Below are 17,118 nucleotides of genomic sequence, written 5' to 3'. Positions count from 1 at the left end.
CAGGCTTCAACCATTTGATACTACAGTCCGACCTCTCTTATCCGGCCTCCCTTATCCGGATCTCTCTATTATCCGGACGCACACTTGCCGATATTTTTTTTTTTTTAAATCTAGTACAGGTACGTGAGGAAATGAGATTTCAATCTAAACTCAATCCTATACATGAACTCACTTTGATTACATATATTTCCCAACATAGTCACCCTACACCAAACATATTTTTTATGAAAATATCTCACCCAAATCACCAAAAGAACTTCAGGAATGATAATTTCCAGTAAATCAGGGTGCAGGGCAAACATTTCATCACGTTTCTCTTTTTGCTTCGCGGGAAAAACAACACATGTCTTCCTAGCTAACTTTAGGCCTCAATACGGACAGCGCCATCTATCATGTTTGAGCCTACAGTCAGTGGAACAATGGCTGACATTGCGAAGCTGCGATAACCGCCGCGATGATCTAATTTTAAAACTTGGTTTCATCGAGTCATTCACTTTCTTTCGAGGTATGCTCGATGTATACCTCAGTCATTTTAGCAGGTAAATTATCCAAGAGTTTTGGCCATCGATCGATTACATTTCAATAAAAAGACACTGCCTATAATTTGCACTGACTCTGCAGTGAATATTGTCTTTACCGTACGCCCACTAGTGCAGTGTAGCTACTGCTGGTGGCCTGGGGAGGTAGCCGGCAGCGCAGCTGCGTGTATTTAATATTGGGTCTCCCAGATCCGGATAAATCCCTTATCCGGATTGGTGCTGGTCCCAACGTGTCCGGATAAGAGAGGTCGGACTGTATTTACAAATGATCAGTTTTTCCTTTAAAAGGGCAAGTAATGTGATTAGCTTTAAAAGAAATAAGGTATGTCAGAAAATCACTGTATAGTACATCCCAGATAAAGGAGAACGTAATTCAGAGTAATTTTTACCAACATAGTAAATTTGCTTCATGAGATGAATATCAATGAAAAGATATGATTCCCCTTAATAATTTGAAGCCCATCTCAATATTCACAATGCACACATGACTGAGTGAGAACAATGGAAGTGAGAACAATGCAAATGGAAGTATCCATTTGCACTAGCTAATTACGATTTGAAGTTCGTTATTTTTACGGCTTTAACTGCTATATATCTGGAAAACAAACTTCATAACTTAAATATCCATTTCTTCATCTTCCATTTGAGACCATGTGTGTGAAAAATTATTGACGCATGGTCGAGAAACAGTGAATATCTATGAATTACTTGGTACATTACATTTGTCATGAATGTCGAAATTAGGACCGTGAATCGTAGCATTCCATGGAAATTTGGACTGCAATTCTGGGTCTAGTCTTGAGTAGAACAAACCCAGGTTGATTATCATAAAACACCCACTTTGTTTGTTTTAACTTAATGATACAAATGTTGTATTTAAATTCGAATTTCACTTTGAGTTTGAATTTGATTTTTATTTGTATTTCAATTACAATTTCAATTCCAATTCCAATTTGAATTCAATTCCAATTTCAATTAAAATTCCAGTTTCAATTCCAAATTCAATTCCAATTAAAGTTTTAATTCCAATTCCAATCCTTACTCAAATTTCAATTTATATCACAGCTTTCAATCCAGTTGTATGTAACAACAATGAGTTTCAATGTGATGGACAACGTTGTATTCCTGAAACATGGAGATGTGATGGAGAAGAAGACTGCATCAATGGAACAGATGAACATAACTGTACAAACCCTGCAGGTAAATTGGATGCTGTACAGCAAATTGCATTCGTACATGTATGTTTGCAAATGCTTACAAGCAAAGATCATTATCACTGTTATCACTACTATTACTATTGTTATTAATATTATTGTTATTAATATCATTATAATCATCATCATTGTCATCATCATCATCATCATCATCATCATCATCGTCATCATTATTATAATCATTATCATCATCGTCATGTTTATTGATGATATTCTCCTAGAATAATAGAAAAACTTCTTGGGATTTACTATCTATGGTGGTCCATTGATGATGGTTTCTGCTTAAGGATGTATCAGGCAATTTTTTTTTATTTTTTTTAATTTTTGGGTTGGAGGGGGGGGGTTACTTTTCACAATTTACTGCCTAAATCTGCAACATTTGATGAGCTTTATTATTGTGATGATGGGGATTTCCACGGCTCCTTTTTTTTTTAGTTTCCAGCAGTGCTCTTCTGAGTATATTTGGGGCAGAATCGCCCCTAGCTCCCTTGTAATTATTTCCCTGCGATGTATTAATGATAAAAAGTAAATAGAACAAAACATGTCCATTTCATCATCTGCTTCTGCTGGAAATTTGAATACTGTTTGAAATGAATTTTTGTTCATACTTTATATATTTTCATTTGTTTCTTGTAGTTCCTGTATGTCGAGAGGAAACCCATTATAAATGTCCTAATGAAAACAAGTGTATCCCCGATGCCTGGCATTGTGATGGTATAGCAGATTGTCAAGATCAGTCAGACGAGTTCAACTGTCGTAAGTTAATAGACACTTTTCAGCAACTTTCTCTCATGAATTTAGTTCATGCTATTTTGCATTTACTACGGGGCCATTTTGACATCATCATCGAGTGTTATTTTGGTCTATGCTGCGCATCTCATTGTTTTCATTGTTGTTCGCGTTGTACGTGCAGGTGCACAAGACTGTTGAATACCGTCTCATATTCAACGGCAAGTTTTGTTAAGGAGCCTATGGATATTTGGCGATTTTGGTTCTTTTATGGTTACGTTCTCATATTGATCAGGCAATTGTTGCAGACCAAAATACATGTTTTTAATGTATCTATAAAACACTCTTTAAAGATACCATTATTATTAATGATATGAATATGTTTTTTTCTTATCAGCATTACTGCGTTGTGAAGTGAATGAATGGCAGTGTGCAAACCATACCATGTGTATCCCATTACATAATCTATGTGATGGTGCTCAACATTGCATTGGAGGAACCGATGAATTAGATTGTAAGTTATCTCATTAATTCTTGTATTTTATGATTTTGAAATAAATTCTTGTTGAGCATAATGAGATTTTACAGCATGTAACCTAATCAGAAAGTTGTTAAATTTTACTCGTACATTGGCCAACCTATAAGTATGTAGTGGAACTCTGGTGTAAAGATATATATGATGATGTTTCATGATTCTGGAAAAAAAATGTCCCCCTAACTAGAAATATATATAACAAAAGCTAATTTCTGATTACTCAAATATTTGATTTTGAAGATTTCAATAATCTGAATTTCAAGGAGGAAAAGGGATTTTTTTTAGGGGGGGGTGTTGCACCCACAAATGTAATAACGCCCACAAATGTAATAACACTTTACCCACAAATGTAATAATTTTTGATCGCCCACAAATGTAATAATGACTTTACCCACAAATGTAATAAATTTGAAGGGATTTTTTGCGAATCCGTTCTAAACTAAAATCCTATAGTAATGCGTTCATATAGCACAAAAGTGCAAAGTCTTTTTTTCAGACCGGGTTAATAAAACATCAAAGTACAAGTCCAAAGTCTTTTTTCCAGACCCGGTTGTTTAAAAAAATATAATAAAAGTCCAGTCTTTTTTTCCAGACCCGGTTGTTTCAAAAATTATAATATAAGTCCAAAGTCTTTTTCCAGACCCAGTTATTTCAAAATTTATAATATAAGTCCAAACTAAGATACGATAATGATATTCCTGTGGAAAAAATGGGAATCGAGCTTAGTCTTTTCTCCAGACCCAGTTGATTAAAACTGGTGGAATTAATGTCGTTGTTGTTGTTTCAACTTATACGGTGTATATTGTGAATATGTGCACTAAGAGTAAATTGAGAATCAAGCGTAGTCTTTTCTCCAGACCCGGTTACCTGTTATTTAAACATTATGAATAACAGTTTAAAAACAGTATAAAGACCCCATAATCTTATTAATGCTGGATATAGCGTAGTCTTTCAGCCCGACCATTTTTTTCTTAAAAAAACGCTAATAGTAAGAATTAAAAAAATCAAAGTCTAAGACCAAACAAACCTTCAACCTAAGAACCTGTTTTAAAAGAGGTTTAGAGTGTTGTCTTTATTCCAGACCTAAAACAGTTACGAAAAAAAATCTTCTAACATAAGACCTTATATTCTTATTCTCGTGGAATAACACGAGTTTTAAAACGTACTCTTCCCTCCAGACCCGGCTATTAAAAAAAAAGTAACTGAAAAACTTCAAATCTAAGACCAAATTTCCAAAGTTTTTTTTTAATAATACTACTACCCCTACAAAACATTGTAATAACGCGTGGGTAAAGCAGACATCCTTTCTCCAGACTTGGTTACTATTTGAAAAATAAAATAGTTTTTACAAATATTCTAAAACGAATACCCAATAATCTAATTACTGTGGAACAACATGAAGACCGATTGTCGAAGATCGACTTTCCTCCAGACACAATTATTTCAGGAATAAAAAATCAATAAAACTCAACCCCCAACAACGAATCTAAGAACCAACAATCCTCCAAATTAAGACCATGCATGTAGAAAAGCACATGTTTAGAGCGTTGTCTTTATTCCAGACCCGGTGATTTAAAAATGATTTAAACAATCCTAAAAACAAAAGACTCATATTCTTATTCTTGTTGAATAACACGAGTATTATGCTTTGTCTTTCGTCTGGACCCAGTTATTTAAAACATAAAGAAAAAGAAATGACAGCTGAGACCAATCTTCAAAATTAAACCCACTTAAAATGCTTGGGCTTAGAGTGTTGTCTTTACCCCTCACCGACGTATATTATAACTTTTGAAACGACCGGGTCTGAAAAAAAAGACTTTGGACTTGCATTATAATTTTTGAATTAACTGGGTCTGGAAAAAAGACTTTGGACGTATATTATAATTTTGAAACAACCGGGTCTGGTAAAAAGACTTTGGACGTATATTATAATTTTGAAAAACCGGGTCTGGAAAAAGACTTGGACTTGTACTGTAATATTTCATTAACCGGGTCTGGAAAAAAGACTTTGAACTTTTGTGCGAGATGAACGCATTAGTATAGGATATTAATTTAGAACGAATTCGCCAAAAATCACTTCAAATTTATTACATTTGTGGGTAAAGTCATTATTATATTTGTTGGTAAAGTGCATTATTACATTTGTGGGTAAAGTGTTATTACATTTGTGGGCGTTATTACATTTGTGGGTAAAGTGTTATTACATTTGTGGGCGATCAAAAATTATTACATTTGTGGGTAAAGTGTTATTACATTTGTGGGTAAAGTGTTATTACATTTGTGGGCGTTATTACATTTGTGGGCGATTATTACATTTGTGGGTGTAACAGGGGGGGATAATTATTTTTCAGTGTTATTTTGCTCGTCATGATTCGGGGAATTCAAGCAAATGTTGACCCAATTTACCATTTTGCCAACTAGAACAAAATATTTGACGAAGTGTACTCCTGCCAAAATAAACTTGTATTTGTCATACCTCATATGATGACATTGCCTTCATAACATTGATGATTTCAATGACCGCATTATGGTATGTATTATGCATTGAAAGTGTCAAAATAAAACTGAATATATCAAACACGCGTTTGTGTTTTATCAGGTGACTTTACAATGTGTGAAAAGGCAGCATGTAAGGAGGAATGTCAGGTGACCCCTGGTAAAGGAGTCATGTGTTACTGTGGAGAAGGAAAGGTCATTGACCCTGAAGACCCAACACGCTGCATACCAGGTAAGAAGTGATTAATTGATTTACTCACATTGGTTCAAAAGAAGACAATAGATATCACTGCAATGGCATAAGATTGCGCATGGGGTGAAAGTGAGGTCGGCCAAGTTAGAAATTATATCTATCCTTTCACAGAATTTTATGTGCTGTATTATATAAATTATAATCTCCACTGTAGATGTTGTACAATTTCTTAACTAGTGGGAACTACTTCCTCGGTTTTTGCCCAGTGCTCATGAGACTTAGCATACACATTGGTCTTGGATGTTGAGACCCGCAAGACACATGTTTTGAATGTGAAAGATTATACAATTCCATGGCATCCGTTTGCATTTTAGTGGTAGTCACCTTTAGTTATATTCCTATTTTGTACAGAAATCAAGTATATTATTTAAAAAATACTTTAAAAAAATAATTTCTCCAGTTTCTCATCACACTTTATCTTGTCTTTATGTAATGAGCAACTTGCAATGCCCGTAGATACCACTGTTCAGAATCTTCTAATTAATATCTCAAAGAGACAAAGAAACTACTAATGTTATAAGTGATTTTGATGTGTACACACACAATTAAATTGCAAATCATTAGATTGACAGCATTCATATATTGATGACACGATGGCCATAAAATGATTCATTTTGGATGGTATGAGACTGTGCAATGGTATGAATGCTGCACTTGCTGCTCCACAAAATCAATTGATGGATATTGTCATAGCTGAGTATTAAAACCTGTTCATCACTTTCAATAACAGAGAAGTTTCTACTTATATTGCTATGATTAGGAAAATTAAAATGTTATGAGAAAGCATTAACTGTTGTATAATTGGATAATTTTTGTAATTGCTTCCCATCATTCTATCCGATAGGAAGACAAAGGCTCTCTTCATTCAATGCTGAATGTTATTCTTACATATGTCTTGTTTACTGCAGATACTAAGATGTGTAACAAAGTAGGCCGATGTAGTCAGCAGTGCGTCAACGGTAAAGGAACGTATGTGTGCAAGTGTTATCCTGGTTATCAGATGTCATCTGATGGATGGACCTGTAAAAGCAATGGTAATTTTAACTCATATGACATTCAACTCCAAAAAAAAAATCCAGTCGTTTCATAGTTAACATTTTGTACCATGCCTGAAAATGGATAATGTAAGTGTATGAATAGAGAACATTCTTTTTCTCGTCTTTTAAATTATAAATCTGAAAAATGCTCATTGTAGATTGAGACCTTTAAAGGACAAGTCCACCCCAACAAAAACTTTACTTGAATAAAAAGAGAAAAATTCAACAAGCATAACACTGAAAATTTCATCAAAATCGGATGTAAAATAAGAAAGTTATGACATTTCAAAATTTCGCTTCATTTCACAAAAACAGTCATATGAACGAGCCAGCTACATCCAAATGAGAGAGTCGATGTTATTCACTCACTATTTCTTTTGTTTTTTATTGTTTGAAATATGAAATATTTTTATTTTCTCTTCATTGCCATGTGAAATGAAGTTTCATTCCTCCCTGAACACGTGGAATTCCATTATTTTAACATTTTGTGCTTCAGGCAAGGAGGTCCTAATCATCAAATTCTTAAAAATTGAAATATTGTATAATTCAAACAATAAAAAACAAAAGAAATAGTGAGTGACATCATCAACTCTCTCATTTGGATGTAACTGGCTCGTTCATATAACTATTTTGTTAAAAATAAGCGAAACTTTGAAATGTCATAACTTTCTTATTTTACATCCGATTTTGATGAAATCTTCAGCATTGTGCTTGTCTGATTTTTCTCTATTGGTTTAAATCAACATTTTTCTGAGGTGTACTTGACCTTTAAATATCTATGGAAATAGGGAGATCTGATCAAAAGCGTAGTTCATGTATTGCGACATATTGAAAATAAGAAAATAAAAAATTTGATTTAAAAATTCATTATCTGAATAGTCCTTTATTATGACTTATGTGTGAAATATTTACCATCTCTAACCACTTCATAATAGATCACTTCAGTTCTATTCAATTGAATTGAATTATCATTCATTAAAAATAATTCATTATTTATTCATTATTCAAATTACCTGTATTATTCAGTTCAGAAGATCAAGAAAAACACACACACACATCTTTGTACATATATATGAGGTTATTACATAGTATATTAATATGTTTATTTTCTCTTTCTCTTTTTTCCACACAGCCACTGCTAACCCTTATCTGATATTCTCAAATCGCAATCAGCTTCGCCGTGTTAACCTAGCTACCAGTGAATACAATGTCCTTGTCTTCAATCTACACAACAGTATTGCAGTTGACTTCCATTATAGTAATAGCTCAATCTATTGGACTGATGTAGTAGACGATAAGATTTATCGTGGATGGCTTGATGAAAACTCGCCTAATGCAGGTTTGTAATCAGTATCATTTTTTACTATTATTATTTTTTCAATTTCATATCGAACAAGAATACAGGTGTGTAATCACTATTGTTGTTGTTTTTATATGTATATTTATGTATTCAGTAAAAAAAAAATTGAATATTTCCCAGTATTCAAAACTTGTTGTCATGGAAGGAGAGAGAGCAAACTAAATCACTCTACATAAATTGCCCTCTTTACCCACTGAGCTTTGCACATTGAGAATCGCTTATGTTTAATAGCCAGTTCATGAATACCATATATGGTAAGAACAATTCATGAAGCTTACATTTTAAATCCATATTGTACAGGTATGATATTCATTCACAACAAGTGTAAACAGCTGATTAAATTGTATTTATATTAACTTTCACAAATTTTCTACAGAAGTTAGTATTTACCTACATTTGCCAATCTCCACCCTGTGTAATACTTGTATACCCAAGCAGGAAGTAGTTCCTACATGGAGATCGCTTGCACGCCTGATCAGGGTAGCCGTGTTAACGCCAGGGTTGGGATATGCAGCATTTAGAAAACATTGTGTTAAGCGCTTTATGAATATTTTATATAGTTTTGTGATGTTATCTTAAGTTCTGTATATATCATTGATAGGATTGAGGAACATAGAACCCGTTATTGAAGCTGGTTTGGCAACCTGTGAAGGACTTGCTGTTGATTGGATCGGAGGTAACCTCTACTGGGTTGAAAGTCATCTTGATCAGATAGAAGTAGCTAGATTAGACGGAGCTATGAGAACTACTGTGGTTGCATCTAATATGGAGAGCCCTAGGGCCATTGCTCTGGATCCTACTGAAGGGTGAGATATTCTTTGTGTTGATAACGTATTGGTTTACTTTTCAATTATTTGCAAATAAAACACATTATTTAGTTTATATATTGTTTGCAAATGAGTGTATGAATATTGGAACGACCTGAGTCCATCTCTTGGCCAAATTGGCCCATATTCTGATAGCAGGTTTAACTTAGACTCAGGTTTAAAGTTGTGGTTTAAGTATGGGAAGCCATTTGTTACATAAATCACTAACAGAAGAGATATCATACTTCAGTTCACTTGGCTCTCAAATCATTCATGATTGTCTAGGAAGTATAAATAGATGATTGTCTTCACCATCAATGAATCAGGAAAGAGCACAGTAAACACAAGAAACATACAACTTGATAACAATTTTGATACTTTTGGCTTCCCATACTTAAACTACAACTTTAAACCTGAGTTTAAGTTAAACCTGCCTTCAGAATACGGGCCATTGAGTTTAACATTCGATATTGTTGCTTGTTGACATTTGTCTTGTGTGTACAACATGTGTGTATAGTACATCCTGAAATTCCATCCAAATGTGCCAGCTACGGACAATCAGTTACCAAAATCCTCATACTCAAAATGAACTTTCATGGATTGGGTCTCTTTTATTCATATACTCAAATATAAAATATACATGAGAACTATTCCATACCTTGCAACATGGTATCACCAACAGTTATACTATTTTTTTATTTTTAGAATTGAACCCATCACATGATTTTAGCCATTAAAATAAAGTCTGAGCATTGTCTTGCTGCAGGAATCCTTTCATGGTACTTCTTCCATTTGTGGAATATGTAGACAGAGATGCCATAGTAATACAGTAGATATGAAAAGGGATTTTCGCCAAACATGATGTGACAGAGACTTTACTTGAGGGTCTCATATACATTACTAAAGAACACAGATCTGTTTTCTGTCTTTACCTCTCTTCCACTGCTGATGTATTGATTGATATCTGGGTTTTTTTCTTTGAATTTAGGCTAATGTTTTGGACTGATTGGGAGAATCGTGCCCCACGCATAGAGAGAGCGACTATGAGTGGTGCTAATCGCAGCGTCATTGTAAACATTACTCAGCTAGAAGGAGGCTGGCCTAATGGACTCACTATTGACTACTCGGAGAAAAGAATCTATTGGATTGATGCAAGGTTTGTAATAGAGACCCCTATTTTCATTTTTCTAAAATTTCAATTCTGTATTCTGCGATGTTTTAAACATCTCATGCTGTTCTCTTTGGTGACATGTATAAAATAAAATAGTAAAACAATTGTAAATAATGAAAATCTTAGAAAAACACAAGTTCCCATGCTTATAAAGTTTTGAAAACATATGCTAAAGATTGTGAACATGTGTGATGGGCAGGCTCTCACTCACATGAATGCATGGTTGTGTTTTATTGGATTTCACTTTGATTTTTATTATTTTCACTAAAGTTTTAGTCATTGTAATTTTGTGGCATCAAAAACTGCAATTTCCATGAAATTTGTGTACAAAAGTCTTTCAAAACATTATTGGAGATGATAAAATGACAGGCAGTTGATCTTCATGTACCTGTTTCATACCTCCCTACAAACATGAAACTATTTTTCTTTTCTGAGAAACAGAAAATGCTATATTCATGGACAAGTGGTATTGACTAGTTTAGTACTAGCTCTTCATATTTTGTTTTTGTAAACTTGAGATGGTGTTATGTCTGAAAATGAAGACAGTATATAAATGAAGTAAAAATGGAATTTTGTTTATCATAATAAAGGGGATAACCTAATTTGCAATACCATTTTCCATTTACACAGGATTATCATATTGACAAATCATTACCATCCTTATCAAGACAGACTGTGTTTATAGAATTCTCCTCTTCACAATTTATAAACAAACGTGTTTTGATACACTCGCATACAGGTCAGATGCCATCCATGCTGCCCTGTACAATGGATCAAATGTCTTCACCGTTTTAAAGGGACACAACTCCCTCTATCATCCCTTCGCTATCACTGTATTTGAGGGAAGTGTGTTCTGGACTGACTGGAGGAGTAACACTGTCTACCAAGCTAATAAGTTTACTGGACAGAATGTAACATCCATACAGAAGACAAGTACTCAACCGTTTGATATCCATGTCTATCACCCTTACAGACAACGTCAAAGTAAGCCTTTGCTTTTGATTCAGCTTTGTTCACAGTAGATTCATAGGGGGTTCTTTCCAAGAAAATATTCATTTCTGAGATGGGGTAATTTTTGTGCAATATTTTTTTTCAATGTTTTCCTACACTGAGTGTTTTTATTTGCTGTATCATAACGTGTATGCTTTCTTAGGGAGCAATTTATAAGTGAGTCTTTCCATATCAGTGTTTGAACTGGTAAATTCTCATTCATTTTGACTTATGTAAACATAATTGTGTTTTTTTTAAAATAATTTATTCAGTTGTTGCAAATTCAGTTTGTTTCAACCTGTGGTGTCTGTTTCAATTGTTGTTAATGAATGAAACCTATCAATTACAATTATTTTGCAAAGTATGTGGTATTAGAATATTTTTTTTATTAGCTTTGTGAGCATTAATGGAATTTTTTTTAGGCAATCAAATTTGTTTTTCTCCACATTTGTGCTGTGTAAATACAATTAAGTCTGCATAAATTAGTCCTCACTAAGTCTTATATTATATCAAGTAAGTCAAGCATCTTTCAAAGTAATATATTTAAAATGTATGTTATGCACATCTTCTGAGTCAAATTTGTTTCAGTAAAACAAATATCATTGGTCTGAAGAGATGTGACTCGTACAGCATTACCTGTACTTTATATATTGACATATCTGTATTTGATATTTGTCTCTAGAACCCAATCCATGTGGTGTCGACAATGGCGGTTGCTCTGACCTTTGTTTACTTAATGGACATGGAATTGCCTGTGCTTGTCCTCACCTCAAGAAACTCCATACAGACAACAAGACATGCATCAGTAAGTTGTGTAAACCCATTAGCAAAAAATACATATTCAAATGTTGACACAGGAGATATAACATTTTTTTATTATTCTTTAATTCTTACATTTGTTAATTATAATGTCACCAGACACAGTGACCTATATAAACCTCAGTTTAGTAATTGTATGCTTGCAGTTATATTCCTTCTTTTGCTGAATGTGAAGTAGGTTTTCTACTTTGGGATAATACATTTATGAGGGATAAAAATAAAGATGGTGATAATGAAATAACTTCTTGAGACTTGTTTTCTTTTTTCCAGATGACACTGTGTTCTTTGTTATCTCGCGTCCAACGGACATTCGTGGAGTGGACATAGATGACGGCTACTACAATGTGATTCCAGCCCTTACGATACCCAACGTAGCTAACGCATCCTCTATTGATCATGATACCGTTGAGAATAGGATTTATTGGACTGACTTACAAAGGAAAAGCATCAACAGAGCTTTTATAAATGGAACCGCCATTGAAACAGTCATTGAAGGTATCAACACTCTTTTGTACAGATTTCATTGCAAAATATTCTTATTCTGTATTTTATTATGAAGTTAACTGTTTTGATGTTGTAAAAAGTTTCAACATTTTGATAAAAAGATAACTTGGATCAAGAGTCAATTTACATGGTAGTTTGGAGGAAGTGATGTGATAGTGGTCATTTCATTTGTAAAAACTGAGTTATACTTTGTCATCAATAAGATCCTAATGGATTCTATTGAGAAGTTGAAGTTCTTGTAGTAGATGAAGAATTGTATTTTTTTTTGTTAAAAGATACCATTCATTTTTTTTCTGTGAGGAATATCCTTTGGATCCTCTCTTATTTGAAAAAGTCTATAATTTTGGCTTTATATAATTTTTGCGATATTTTTCTTCATGTTCTTTAGATACACAGTTGATACATGTATGCTTAGAAAAATAAGTGAATTGATTATACTTCAAACAATATGTTTCCTGGATAATTTAAATAATCCTCAAATCATATTCCCTTTTTAGGTATTCCACATGCATATAACCTAGCCATAGATTGGGTTTCCAGGAACATGTATTGGACAAACCTTTCGCCAGAAAAGAGTACTATAAACATTGCTAGACTTGATGGAAGCTTCCAGAATGAAATTGACAATCTGAACCTGACCAACCCAAGAAGCATAGTTATTGAGCCAACTGATGGGTAAGATATTTATTCACTGTCTCTGCAGGGTTGTAATAAAAATTGTTGGTTTACTAAACAATGTGTTTATTTGTAAATTCTAATTCAAAGAAGTGTTGTTATTGAACCAACCAAAATAATGATTGAAGGAATGATGGGTAGAATGTATTTTTTGTGATATGTAGTCAGAAGTGTTTATCAGTTCATTAGTTATTTGAATTCAGTTATGAATTATTCTACATGTTACATGTAAGCAAGACTTTGGTCATTTCTCAGGTAAAATGACAATGGTCTGATAAATCGTTGAGCCTCGCAAGTTTGAGCTTTAACATTCCAGAATTACAATAATTTTTTAAATGATTTTGTAAAAAGAACATTTTCCCAATCTATGGAACAGGATCATGTTTCTTATCAAAGCATGTTGGTTTATGTGCATTTGAATGTTATTGTATATTTTAATGACATGAAGCCAATCACTTCCATCTGCTTCAATACGTTACCATGTAACGATGAATTGTGATTGATTTCTTTAGGATAATGTATTGGATCAACGCTGGGCCAAGTCCATCTATTGAGAAAGCTAGAATGGATGGTACAAATCAAACTTCAATTGTCTCAGGACATGTGCTCAATAGACCGACAGGTAGGTTATCTCTGGCTTAGGACACCTTAGGGAGGGAGGGGGGCAGACACTTATGTGTGTTACAAGTCTTCCTTAGTTATGTGTAACAAATGACCTGTTCATAGTTGCCAAATCAAATTCCACCATATTACCACCACATACATGTATCTAAACTTTTTTTTGTAATAAACCTCTCTATGCAAAGTGTATTTTTTGTGTAAAAAATTATTTTAGGATGGTAGAAAGTTTATTCTCACTAAATGTATGTTAAAGAGGGAAAATTTAGGGCATCTCAGTACAAGAACAGGTGGGTGTTTCATAAAGCTGTTTGTAAGTTACAAATGACTTTAGAAATGACTGATGCCTGTTGTAGTAAATGTTGGATCCCAAGAGTTTCTAAGAACATGGTGGAAGTGTGCATTGCTTACTTACAAACACCTACCTCTACATCAAACATTTTCACTTCGTGATAAAGCTGATGTATATTTTAGTTAACAACCTTTCTATGAAGTAATACGGAGAATTTCATTTTCGATTCGATTGTATAGAAAGGTTTGTCTATGTTTGAAGCAAAAAAGGGTTTTTATTATTCCCAATTCATCAAAGGCCATAGCTGTAGATGTCCTTTTGATTGACCTCAATGCCCCTCTCATTGACCTCATTTTTTTTGGTCAACTATTTCATGTTTTATTTCAATGTTCACTGTAATATGAAAATATGTCTTGTTCAAAAGTCGCATTGTATAAAAAAAAATAGTGAAATTCAAGGGCTGCATAATCATATATGGACTATTCTATTACATGTATGTGATAGGTCTAGCTATTGATCGCTCCAAGGAGCGTTTGTATTGGACTGATGCTGGACTATATAAGATCAAGACAAGTGATTTGCAAGGAGGTAATATCCAAGAGTTCCTATCTCTGGATGAAGCTTCCCAACCATCGGCTATTACTGTTACTAATGACAAGGTAAGCTGAATTATAGTGACAATGATGATGATGATATTGATAATGATGATGATAAGGATGATAATGATGTTTATAATGATAATTATGATAATAATGATAATGAAAAAAAAATGACATTAATACTATTAACATCAGATGTAAGGGGTGAATTCTTTTGTTCTTACCCATTGTTCAAACATTTTGCTAATGTAGATCTAATTCCGTTTAACATCAGCTGCCCTATTATTGACAGAATAAACCCATTTTTCTCCCACGATTCTCCCTTATGATACTCCCTATCTTAGCTTTTAGGCAGCTTATGATAATGAAAATGGTAGTAATGATTTATAATAATGATAATATCAATCAATGATAATGATGATAATTTGTAATGGTAATGATAATGTTAAGAGATCAGTTGTTGGTGAGCCTAGAGATCTTGTTTGTATGAAATAATTGACAAGATAAATATTGTTTGGGGTATTGATCAATGAATTATTTGAAAGTGAGAAAACAAAATTATAAATTTTAAATGATGGAGACTTGTAAGGATTATTACAGATACTAACTGATTGATGTATGATTGTGTTTTGCAGGTTTTCTGGGCTGAGAATAAAGATTTAGGAACCATCAAGTATGTCCAGAAGAATGATAGTGATCACATCAACATCCTTAGAAGGAAGACTCCCGGTGTTACCGAGATGTTTATGTATAATCCTACCTCACAGAGTAAGTCAATCCCCCCCTTGATTGTATCTTTCTTCTTCCCTTTCGATCGTTCTCTTTCACTCTGCTTTTCCCCCCTCCCTGTTGTTTTCATCATCCTATATTTTTTATATTCCTTTATTTCTATCTCTTTCCTCTCTTTCCATGTTTGGCCCTTTTGATTTTTTGTGTTATCCTGAACATTGTATTGATGATTTGATCATCACTTGTTATTTTTTGCATTTTTCTTTGATTTATTTGTTGAGAATATCATTTTTTCGTTAAGTTTGTGAGAATTATCTCTTTTTTTTCATTTACATGTAGTTAGTTTGAATGGTATTATTCTGTCTTTTGTTTAGTTAATGAGAATGAAATCATGAAAGTAAAAGTTGACCTTTTGCTCACAGCACGTAAAGAAAAATCCGAAGAATTACCTTGAAATTTTTGGCTGTCAACTTATACATATTTTCAACCAACACAGATGAAATTTTATGATCAAGAATGAAATAATTTTGTCATTTATTCAGTTGGTGAGAACGCTTGCAAGGATCAGAATGGAGGATGTCAGCAGCTATGTCTCCCTCTACCAAACAATGATAGAAAGTGTGCTTGTACTGCTGGTTATATCACCTCATCAGATAGTACTACATGTAACGGTAAGTCTTCACATCAAATTATCTTGAGATTGTTTTAAAAAACAGTGTTAAGTTCATTGTTGATGGTTTTTTTCTATTAACTGACAGCTATTCAGCATTAGGTCCTTTGTCATTGACCCTTCTACTCGGTGTTGAAACTGGGGCTGTTACATTTATATAAATCTATTTGTAAAATTTAGCACTACTTCAAGAACAACTGGAGCATTTCATGGGTTCCAAATCAGATTCTCAGTTATTTGGATGCCAGAGCTGAAGCTTACATGTGATCTTTATTAATTGGAAATCTTATTGTTAACAAGCATCTCAACGGAAAGTTCATTATTTTTCAAAAAAACAAAGCAAACAATTTACTTTGTGGTAAATGTCACATCAAGCAAGAACAGTAATCGTGAACATCAAATCATTTATAACAGATTTATGAAACCTGCATTTTCTTGATTGCAATACCACTGCTCTACATATTGTGCCGATGCTTGTCTTCAACAATAAGTTTTCTATAAAGGTATTGTCTTGCTTCACTATAGCATTAATTATTCAATATTGAATACTTCTTCATGGACATGTACACTTAGCTCGTAGCATCGTATAGAAAATGATGAGACATGTTTGATGATGGTGAATTTTAACTGTGTTTGTTTTTAGGTGTCAGTGAGTTCCTACTTTATTCAACCGATGAGACCATTAGAGGCCTGTCCCTCAATGAACCTTTGGATGGTAAAGATATGTTGACTCCAATCACTGGTCATATGCTCTCCATTGCTATTGACTTCCATGCAGGTAATTATCAAAGTTCACTTTACTCTACCATCAATATTCTTCAAATATTTACTGATTTTCAGAGATATATTGTAGAAATGAGTAAAAAGGAACACATAAATAAATGAATGAATAAATTTAATAAATAAATAAATAAATAAATAAATGAATGAATAAATAAATAAATAAATGAATAAATAAATAACAAAGACATATCTTTTCAATGCATAAAAAACTAACTTTGAACTAATGGTCCAATCTAAATATCTCGATTACTTTATTCTTATATACCTTTCACTATTTCTTCTTTAAGCGCATAGGGACA

General features: G+C 33.3%; 1 protein-coding gene across 1 annotated transcript in view; it reads left to right on the top strand.

Moving 5' to 3' along the window:
• Positions 1 to 17,118, top strand: part of LOC121421804 (low-density lipoprotein receptor-related protein 1-like) — a 122,152-nt gene that overhangs the window by 49,176 nt on the left and 55,858 nt on the right. Inside the window, 17 exon segments of the mRNA XM_041616606.1 lie at positions 1,605 to 1,739; positions 2,390 to 2,509; positions 2,880 to 2,996; positions 5,617 to 5,745; positions 6,675 to 6,800; positions 7,936 to 8,142; positions 8,765 to 8,969; positions 9,958 to 10,125; positions 10,880 to 11,124; positions 11,813 to 11,935; positions 12,220 to 12,444; positions 12,951 to 13,128; positions 13,641 to 13,750; positions 14,543 to 14,697; positions 15,273 to 15,405; positions 15,909 to 16,037; positions 16,680 to 16,814. Of these exon segments, the coding sequence (XP_041472540.1) occupies positions 1,605 to 1,739; positions 2,390 to 2,509; positions 2,880 to 2,996; positions 5,617 to 5,745; positions 6,675 to 6,800; positions 7,936 to 8,142; positions 8,765 to 8,969; positions 9,958 to 10,125; positions 10,880 to 11,124; positions 11,813 to 11,935; positions 12,220 to 12,444; positions 12,951 to 13,128; positions 13,641 to 13,750; positions 14,543 to 14,697; positions 15,273 to 15,405; positions 15,909 to 16,037; positions 16,680 to 16,814 (2,640 nt within the window).

Source organism: Lytechinus variegatus, chromosome 1, assembly GCF_018143015.1.
Source record: "Lytechinus variegatus isolate NC3 chromosome 1, Lvar_3.0, whole genome shotgun sequence".
NCBI lineage: Eukaryota > Metazoa > Echinodermata > Echinoidea > Temnopleuroida > Toxopneustidae > Lytechinus > Lytechinus variegatus.
The sequence above is the reverse complement of the archived record's forward strand: the minus strand, read 5'-3'. Positions and strand labels throughout refer to the sequence as shown.